Below are 9975 nucleotides of genomic sequence, written 5' to 3'. Positions count from 1 at the left end.
AAAAAGAACGTGTAATAAATGTTACTTTGGTTTTTTAATTGCTGACAATTAATTTGTTAAAAAAACTGTCAAAAATCCGTGCGCCGTCATCTGTCAAAGACGTCCACAACTTCTGACCAATCAGAATGAACACGTTGCCTTTTCAGCCAATCAGGTGCAAACCAAACCCATTCCTGTTGTCTCACGCGAATTTTCCCGCGCTTTCCACCTGTTTCCACTCTGCCTCGAGTTTTGATTGGCAGGAGGTCATTCGATCATGTGATTGGTTAATAAAAATTTTCACTCAGTTGCTGGAGAAGCAAGCAGTCTTTGACGTAAAGTTTGCATAGCTGGTGATGTTTCTGGAAAAATATTTACAGCGAAGCTGTGTGGAATAGAGAATGTTGTCGCGTAACTAGCTACAAAGGCTAGGGACCGAGGAAACGTCGGTTTTGAATCTTTTCTTTCATTGTTGTACATTTTTTCAAGCCTTGCAGTACTAAATACTACTGACTCCGTGAAATTTTAAGGTTTTCTGTTGCTCGCATTTAGCCGAGTCAGTACTCTTTGGCATTCACCCATTTTTGTTTGTATTTTTCACTATGTATCAATTCCAAAATTACGGAAACGGGATGTACGCTACCTGTAGCAGGAAGTACCCGAGTAATAAATGCCACTGACATTAAAAGGGCTTCTCGTGGATTTTACCAGATTTTTGAACAGTCAAAATTAATACTTGTCTCGTAGGAAACCTAGAGCACTGAAACTGTTAACAGGCTTCTTGGGCTGCAGATGGCTCGGATGTAAAGGGATTGCAACTTGAAAAAGTAAGGCTTACTTTTTCAAGTTGTTTCCGCTCGTCTTCAAAAAATCGATATTTTTAGCTGCGGTTCGATTTCTCTCAGCAAATTAAGGTTGTATCTTTCTTTAGATGTTCAAAGGTAACGTTTTTCGTGGGTAAAATTGCCTTCCACTAATTTCAGAACAATTTAAACTAAAAATCTGCGAAATCCCCGTGACGTAGCTTCTTATAGCTCCAAATAGCGATGCGATACGACACGATTTTTCTTTTAAAGTTGTTTTCAGCACGTTTTTTAATCGTGATTCAGTATAAGTACCCCGAAATAGGTAATTTGTATACTGTGCTAAAACTCATGCGACAGGTTTGCGGTGTCACGTATAATTACTTAAAATCAGGAAGGTCAAGTTAATCCCCCACAATTAATTATAAGAAACCTCGAAATACGTGATGTCTACACCCCCAAGACTCGCCTTCAACTCTCAATTTACTCGAGAGACAAAATTACTGAAGGGAAGCGAAACAAGCACAACTTTAACATAGTCGCTATTTCCGACCGCTGGCCAAGCGAAGACTGGGTACTAGACTCAATTTTGACCGGCAGTTGACCGGCAGTTGATTTCTTACGCCTGTAAAATAAAACAACTGCAAAACGTCAACATTCACAAGACTAGTTTATATTTGACCAATGTACAAACTGCAATTTCTGCCCTATAATATAACTTTAAATACATTAACAATGCACGCAGGCGCGGAGGTCAACTCTTGCTCTTTCGAAGAGCTAAACTGACATTTTTTCAGTAAAATTATCGGTTAACTAAGTAATTATTTACTGCTCAATTTCTCAGTTCAGTTCTATTTATATTATATTCTTAACAGCGACTTGTGAAGAATGCTAGCATACAACTTTTCTATAGACGTTAAAAACAATTATTCCAAGCATTTATAAATACATACGTTTGCCACCTAGAACCCTTTGTAGTTAAAATTTGTGCCCCGCCCATAGAAAAACAACAACAAAGATCTTTCAAGACGTAAAGGACGGACCATAATTTTCCTGGAGGGGGGGGGGGAAGAAAATATTAAAACAAATTGTTTGCAGGGCTTAAAAGGACAAAATAAATTGCCAGCAAACACGATATATATAAAAAATAGTTTGCATTTCGAAAAAAAATGTTTGCAGAGTTGCATAAATTAAAAAACACACATTTGCAGAGGAACATTTTTCATCCCCCCCCCTCTCCAGAAAAATAATGATCCGTCCCTAATGAAAGAAAAATATGCCTGTTTTTCATGACGTGCAGCAGACCAATCTCGTACCTCGAGTCTCTCCCCCCCCCCCCCCCCTTGCTGCGCACGCTTGACGAAACGAGCGACTCTCGAGAGTTCCTTCCGGTCTTCATGTATGCAGTCATGACGTTTCAAAATAATGTATGAGAGAGTCGTTACGTTTTCGACTTCCGTTTAGGAATTCTTTGTTCCAAACAGCCAATCAAAAAAATTCGAATTAATTCAAAAATCCTATGTCCCAAAGCCCTTCGTTTTCTCAAGCCAAGCCGGCTAAGAGAAACGAAAAGGCTATGGGGACGAGAATGCGTCAGCATTCGTGTGTGTTCGTGCAATTTCTGATTGGATATTAATAATCCGAAACTCTCCAAATACTTGAACGAAGATTTGACGAAAACGGCAGATGTTCTCCCGACTATAATGTAAGTAAAAGGCACTTTTAACAACGGTTCTTGCACTTGCGAGACTCGCACAGAATACATGGCCACTTTTGAAGACGGATGTATCTGGTGGCTTGTTTGGCTCAGTAGTCATTGCCGAGCCAACGAGTCACTAAATCTACACTCCACATATTTCCACTGCCGAGCAAAACGAGCCAAACGAGCCATAAAACCTACACACCGGAGACTTCCACTGCCGAGCCAAACGAGCCACCAGATGCACCGTCTTCAAAAGTAGCCCTGCATTCTGTAGTTGCTCCAAAAATTCTTCTGTCATCTTAGCGTTCCGTTTGGGAAAGCGAAGAGCGTTAGAGCGTTGCAGCACGCAAACCAGCACTGTCGATAATGACATGTTGTTTGTGATGCGGTTTTGATGAGAGCACCTTTGTCAGACTTCGTGGAAAGTGAAGTTTGCTCGCCGGGACGGGCCTGATGCAAATGGAGAAAACCACGAAATAGAGAAATACCCTCCAAACACATCTTGTAGATTTTCGTACCTGAAACAGAACAATCCATGCAAGACTAAGAAGTGTACCCTAAGTCCAATTCGTTTAAAAGAGGAAAAAGGACAACAGCAAGGGAAAACCCATTAGATACATTTTTTAACGAAGTGGATATGTTGCAGATTAAATCCGTTTTCGAACTAAATAAATCTGCTTCAACCAGAAGTTAACATTTTCACAATGACATAAAGTGACTTGATTTTATTAAAAGGGACTCCAATAGATTGTTATCTTCAGGTTGAAAGAGATTAAACTAGGCTGAAAATGGATTTAACCTGCAACAGCTACACTGTAAAACAGTCCGTATTTCAGCACGTGCTGTCGCAAAAACGCTCTGAAACGGACCAAACAGCTAACTAAGGCAGGTTACACGACTAAAGAGAAAGGCTATTTGATGAACTTGGTACTCAGAGGAATGAATCAAAGCATTTAACTTACACAGTAGCCTTTTTTGCTACTTTCTCTTTTTTTAAGTTCTCTATTCCCTGTGAAAAAGAAACAAATATTAGATGATGTTGTGATATGAACATGATAGAAAACATCAGGGCTGTATCATCAGATGAAACTAATGGGTAAAGCTCGTAATTACAGAGAGGTTGTGACAAAATGCTACATCTCTTTTGGTAATTCACTTGGTGCTTTTGTTTATGTTTTCTACAAGTGTCAGACGTACTTACAAGTATCTCAAGCGCATTTTCAGTTTTAGTGCCTATTTTCAAGCAAAGTATTTTTGTTTGCATCTACAAAAAAGTGATTGCCTACCTGCAACCATAAAAGCTAATTTCAGTACAACGAAAATCTTCTGCTAGCTAGCCACCCAGAATTACATCAGGTAACTATTCATTACGGCAACTACGAGTTTTTGGCAACTTGCAAAAATTAGTTCCAACAGTATTTAATTTCTAGTCATAAAATTTTCACTTATTGTGCAGGTTGCATAAAAAAGCATGTGACTTAGTACGGTATAATTTGTCATAAAAAAAACGAAAAGAACATCTTTCAATAAACTATTTTTCGTTTATCTTCTTTTCTTTTTGAGGAAATGCTTTTTTTTCTCAAGCGCTACACGAAATACACCATTTTCAAAACAGCAAATTTAATCATTGCAATAAACAATTGCCTCAAGATCGGCGTGATTTTCGTATTGAGTGCAAACTTACCGTTTCATCTTTCACTATTGACGTAACTTGCGTACAGAACATTACAAGAGTGAAAATTCCAAAAAGCAATCCCTCGAACACTAGAAAAATCATCAATAAAATGGCAGAGGCCACTGGTATAAAGGTGCAATCTGCTGAGAGAGAAAAGAGAATGTTGTTGGTGTTAGTTCAATGTACCTATTAACTGAGAAGAACATTTTCTCCTGCAATGAAAGGCCATGACAATGCAACAACTCTTAGGGGATGGGCAGGGGAGTGTTAACAAAAGCCCTAGGGCATGTCCTTTTGTTATCTCTTGTACATGTTAATATGTCAGTGCTAACACAAGAGCAAGTTTGGGAGTATTCAAAAGGTTCTTTAAATCCAAGCCATAGAGGAGAGTTCACATAGTCCAGTACTTTCAAATTTTCCCAGACTTTCCTAAGTTCAGTTTTTGCAACAAGAATGGGCTTTTTTACTTCATTTTTGAAAGCAATTCTTCATGAAAACTTCTGGGCCAGTAGCTCTCGCAGGTTACTGCCCCAGGTTCTCACTGAACCCCAAAAGGAAGACTGGAGCTGATGTATCATTTTAACTCACTATCATTAAACAGTAAGAGGCACGGTGGCCTAATGGTCAGTGTGCTTGACTCCAGATCGAGCGGTCCGGGTTTGAGCCCTGGCAAGGGTGATTGTGTTGTTTTCTTGGGCAAGGCACTTAACTCTCACAGTGCTCCTAATGGTAACCAGCGAAATTAATGCTGGGGGGGGGGGTCCAGGCTGCTCCCCGGGCCTGTTTGTTCATAGGATGGACAATGCTATCCACTAGATAGTGTAAGTGTGTTCTTTAGCATTTATCACTGGAGAGTGAACAGATAAACCCCATTATACCCATGTCTGGTGGATAGCAATTGTGTATGGTGATACACAATTTGTTTTAGCATATTGGATAACAATATCCACCTTTTGAACAAGTGGGCCCAGGGGGAGTAAAAATACTTCTAGTCGGCTTCATGCTACAGAAACAGGGATAACCTCCGGCCTGATGGGTCAATTGACTTGAACGCAGACTTTACCTTATCATTAAACAACTTTACTCACCGTGCCATTCTTTTTCTGTACAAATCAATATTTGTCTAACTGTTAAAGCCAAGGCATACACTGATATTGCAAAAATGTACAGCTGGAAAATAATGCAGTGAAATATTATGTCATCAGTGAGATTAGATTACCAGTACCACAGAAACATAAATTTTAACATCAATAAAACATTTTGAAATGAAGTGACAGCAAGCTACTCATTGTGCATTATACTTACTGTGAATAATACAAAGAATTTCTGATTGTCTTCGCCAACACAATTATTTATCCTGCAACAAGAATAACAAACCCCAAAATTCAAGCTCATAATTAAATAATGATTTGATTTAAGGATGTACCGATACATGATTTTTTGATTGAGTGCCACAAACCCAAAATCAAAGTAATCGCTCTGGCCAATCACAAAGGACACAGACAATCCAGTGGCCCATCAAAACTGGAAGCAAATACATGTAGCTCACATGAAGCACAAAAAATGTGTTTGGTTTTATTCTTGATTGGTCGAGAAAGTAGCACTAATCTTTTAAACCAATCACTAAGCATAGTGATACAAAACCAAAGCAAACATGAATTACGGTACTTTTGACACTCAAGTGTAAATTGCTCTTAGTATCTCTGAATGGTTTACTTGGTCATAATTTTGTGTACACAAGTAAAAAGCAATTAGAGGCATTATATAGTGTAGATCTCTATATAATTAGTGTTACGTCATCAAAGTGTGGAAATTTCCAACTCATCCTAATTGTCTCTTATGCAGAGGACCAAATAAGCATGTGGGGAGAGGTCTGTCTGCTAAGTAACTCTTATTAGCCACAGAACCCAGACACAGCATGTGAGCCAGAACTGAAGAAAACAGTAATTATTCGTACACACCATGGACAATGATGATCCATTTTCCTGAAAGAAAGAGCGATCTTTTTAGACAGTGTCTACAAAACATTTATAGAAAACATAGCTACTACAGATTGCCGATGCTACAAAGTTCTGCACTTGTAATTTGAGAGAAGATAATCTGTAAAATTGATCTTTGAATCACTTTACTAAATTTTATACAAAGGGAAAGGAGACAAGTCCTACCAAGTCAAGTTCCTGGGTGTATTTAGCTCAGGGGAGTGACCCCACCCAAAAGCCCTTCGAAACAAGAGAGAGTACTAGGGACTAGGCTATAATGGACTAAAATCCCAACCAGAGAGATCAATAATACTTCAAATTATGTCATTTCATGCTCTAAAACTTGTAATATGACCGTAAATAATCTAATAAACACCCAGGGCGTCTATTAAATTGTAGTGGTGACTCCTAAGAGGGGTGTTAAATAGATATGAGGAGTTTATTAGAGAGAGACGTTTATTTCACTTTAACTGTAACAACATCAACAAAACAAATATACATTTGGTTTCCTCTCAGGATAAGAGAGAAAACAGAGATTGTAAGTATTGTGGAATCTATTCAATGCTAATGCAAAGCCTGAAGATGAGGTTCATGGTTCAATATCGACCCCTTTTATCATCATCGAGGTCAACCATGTTGGCATTGTTGACCTCTTCGATGTCCAAGTCAAGCAAGAAACTGAATAAATTATATGATTTCACTCTATGGAGGAATGGAGCGTTACATTGGGTTTCCAGGAGATTCTTGGAGAGAGTGTCTATTAGACAAGGGGCGTTTATTAGAGGAGGCGTCTACTACAAACTTTACACTTCACTGGGAGTTTAGGAGGCATTTATTTGAGAGTTGGCATTTATAAGATCATTTATGGTAGTTAGTAAACAAAGGACTTACCTAATACATCTCTGACAAGTGCTGAATTTATGAAAAGCAACAAACAAAAAAGTCAGTATTAAAGTTTGAGAATTCCCAGCATTTACTTCAGCCACATACTGGTACTAAAGTTGTTCTCAAGTTGCACTGCATCCCAGCGGGGGGTACTCCGGCTTGTAAATGACGGTGATGATCGAAGGTTTTTTGGGGGTTTGAAATTTTCGATACCGGGATTTTTTTGGGTTGGAAAATTTGGCAAGTATTTTTTTGGGTGACTTGATTTAAATAGGGAATTATTTTGGGTATAATTAAAAAGGAACTAAAGTGCCTTGGTAAACAAGGCAGGGTGGGCAAGCTGGGAGGTAGCCAAAGCGGTGGCACGGAACAGGGAGTGTTGGACAGAAAGCGTGATGGCCTTATGCACCTACTGGCGCGAAGAGACTTGAAGATGATGAAATGCCTTGGTGCGGCCTTGGCATATTTATGCGCTCAATTTTTTATGATTTTCTTTGCGTTATATTATTACATCTGCTGGCAATTTGACAAGGGATTTTTTTTTTTTTTTTATTTTGGGGGGGGGGGGTATTTTTGAGCCAGGGATTTTTTGGATAATGTCGGAAGACTAAGGGATTTTTTTGGGTCCTGAGTTTTGCCTCCATTCGATCATCCCCGTCATTTACAAGCCGGTGTACTCCCCTGGGCACTGCATAACCATTACAGTCAAAACACCTCAAGTGTTCCTGCCAATAAATACAGTACATGTACATGTAAGAAAGACATTCTTTTGTATCACAATATGTTTATGTACCTGCAATGATGGGCTCTATCAAGCTTGATGCACTCACATCTGGTGCATCTTAGAACTACTTCTCCTTCCTTTAGCTGTAGTTTCTTCAAATTTTCTGTTGTACAATTTCCTAAGGGGATTGTTCCCTAAAATAATAAACAAAAAAGCTTAAATGCTTGGCCATTTTGTAATTGAAAGCTATATGATTCAGTAACCCAAAAACTTAACAGTTTAATTTTTGACAGGGTGAATTTTACCCTAGAGATAATTCTTTTAAAGGTTTTTACTGTGTTTCCAGACAGTGTGGTGTATCAACCACCAAACAATCTTCATCAATCTCATAGCAGCATGTTATTAAGGCATCGCTTGGGGGGGGGGGGGGGGGGGGGTATTCAAGATTTCAAGTAACAGGGATGATTGTAGGTTTTTGGGGGGTTTGAAATTTTTGATTTCTGGATTTTTTAGGGTAGAAGAATTTTGCAAGTATTTTTTGGATTAAAGTTGGGATAGTTTTTTTAGTACCACGACAATCTAAAGATTCATGGTAGTTCCTTGGCCGTGTATTTATGTGAATAAAGTACAAACAAACATGTTTTTCTGTTGATTTTTTCGGGGTTAATTTTAGTTTAGGGATTTTTGGGTGTTTTGTTGGAAGCCCTAGGGATTTTTTCAGGTCTTGATTTTTACCCCTCTTCAATCACCCCCATCACTTAAAATCCCAAGTACCCCCCTAGGAAGCTAGAGCAATGATGATCTACTTTGATGTAAAAATGTTAAAAATCTTGGTGTATCTTTTCTGTGGGATGTATTCGGAAAGCACCCTGAAAGTTTTGGTAATCAGTTGTACTGGGCATCTTTTACCTATGTCATAATATGTAACTTTCTTTTTTTAAAAAAACAACAGAGTTATTTCAAGGGTGCTTTCCATTTGTCAGAACTGGCCGGCCAGTCCAGTGGTTTTGAAAGCCTTTTGCACTAGATTTTCCCACAAATCTACCATAACATTATTTATAATATTTACCGTATTTATTCGATTAAGCGCCCAGCCTCGAGCGCCCACCCCTCACCCTTCAAGAAACTGAAGTGCACAAGAGGAGTATTGATTATTGAAAGTGACTAAGTACTACTAAGAAGACTTCCCTCATGACCGAGTTTTCTTACTATTTTTCAAAAACTTTCAATGAACAGTCAAAATGTTGCTTTGTTTTGTTACAAAAATAGACTTCTTTTTGTTGAAAATTGCGAAAATTTAATAAGCACCCAGCCTCGAATAAGCGCTTCCTCGAATAAGCGCCCACTCTCAAGGTCCAAAAATTTAATAGCGCCCAGGGCGCTTAATCGAATAAATACGGTATGTATTGAAATTCTGTTCTTGAATATACCAGTCTGGCTGGCCAGTTCTGAGAAATGAAAAGCGCCCCAAGTATGTATAACATGCATAGTACGATTCAAACATTCAATCGTATGTCGTAATTGTTTAAAAAATATTTTCATTATAGAAACAGTTTTAATTCTTGCAGTTCTATTGTTCTTACAATGTATGCTTCTTGAATGTATTCTCGTTTTTCTTCAATCAATTTTGACAAGCTTTGATCTACGACGAGAGTACAATGTTATTATTCTATAACGCATGAGGCAGCAAATCACTTTTAAAACAAACTTAATTTCAGGACAAAAAAAAAATCGCGATTTGACAGTGACATGGCAATAATATAACTTTAACTTCTCAAATTAAATGCAAACCACTATAAATATGTCATCAAAAGCTTAGAACGCCAAATGATCTACCTCTAAATGCACAAACTAGATTACAGAAACAAACACTCACTGGATCGCTACACATTGCTCGACTGTGAGCAACGAGAGCAAGACACGATAAAAGCGTAAAGGCAACGGCGTGGAACCAGCCAAAACCAGCTGCAGTCACCACCTCTGGCAAAAGCATCACAAAAACGACTACAAATTCGGCGTAAGCTATGAGTAAATACGTAAAAATCGCACATCCAATGCCAACTCCATCGTTGACGAACCACGACAATCTGCAGCAGTTCGATTTTCGGCCCATGATCGCGACTAAACTCACGGAAGTGCAATATCGCTTAGAGGGCTTGTGCCGGCCGCCATTATGCAGCTGTTAAAGAGATGAGCCCGCGTGCCATTTTGGTCTTGTTGTTGTCATA

At 38.7% G+C, this 9975-nt stretch overlaps 1 protein-coding gene across 2 annotated transcripts; it reads right to left on the bottom strand.

Annotated features, from left to right (window-relative positions):
• Positions 1-1435: 1435 nt before the first annotated feature.
• On the bottom strand, positions 1436-9931 carry LOC144651833 (palmitoyltransferase ZDHHC3-like). 2 transcript variants are annotated; one of them, XM_078511855.1, is made up of 9 exons: positions 9624-9931; positions 7817-7941; positions 7030-7050; positions 6121-6144; positions 5465-5516; positions 5248-5329; positions 4169-4302; positions 3447-3493; positions 1436-3002 (listed from the first exon to the last, which is right to left on the bottom strand). In XM_078511855.1, the coding sequence occupies exons 1-9, from the start codon at positions 9858-9860 to the stop codon at positions 2894-2896; spliced, it is 831 nt and encodes a 276-aa protein (XP_078367981.1). In that variant the 5' UTR covers positions 9861-9931; the 3' UTR covers positions 1436-2893. The 2 variants fall into 2 exon arrangements, with proteins under 2 accessions (XP_078367981.1, XP_078367982.1); XM_078511856.1 differs by having other exon boundaries at positions 4169-4299.
• Between the last annotated feature and the right edge of the window lie 44 nt (positions 9932-9975).

This window comes from Oculina patagonica, chromosome 4 (genome assembly GCF_052425735.1).
Source record: "Oculina patagonica isolate OP01 chromosome 4, crgOcupat, whole genome shotgun sequence".
NCBI classification, from domain to species: Eukaryota; Metazoa; Cnidaria; class Anthozoa; order Scleractinia; family Oculinidae; genus Oculina; species Oculina patagonica.
This window is presented reverse-complemented; position numbering and strand designations above follow the sequence as displayed.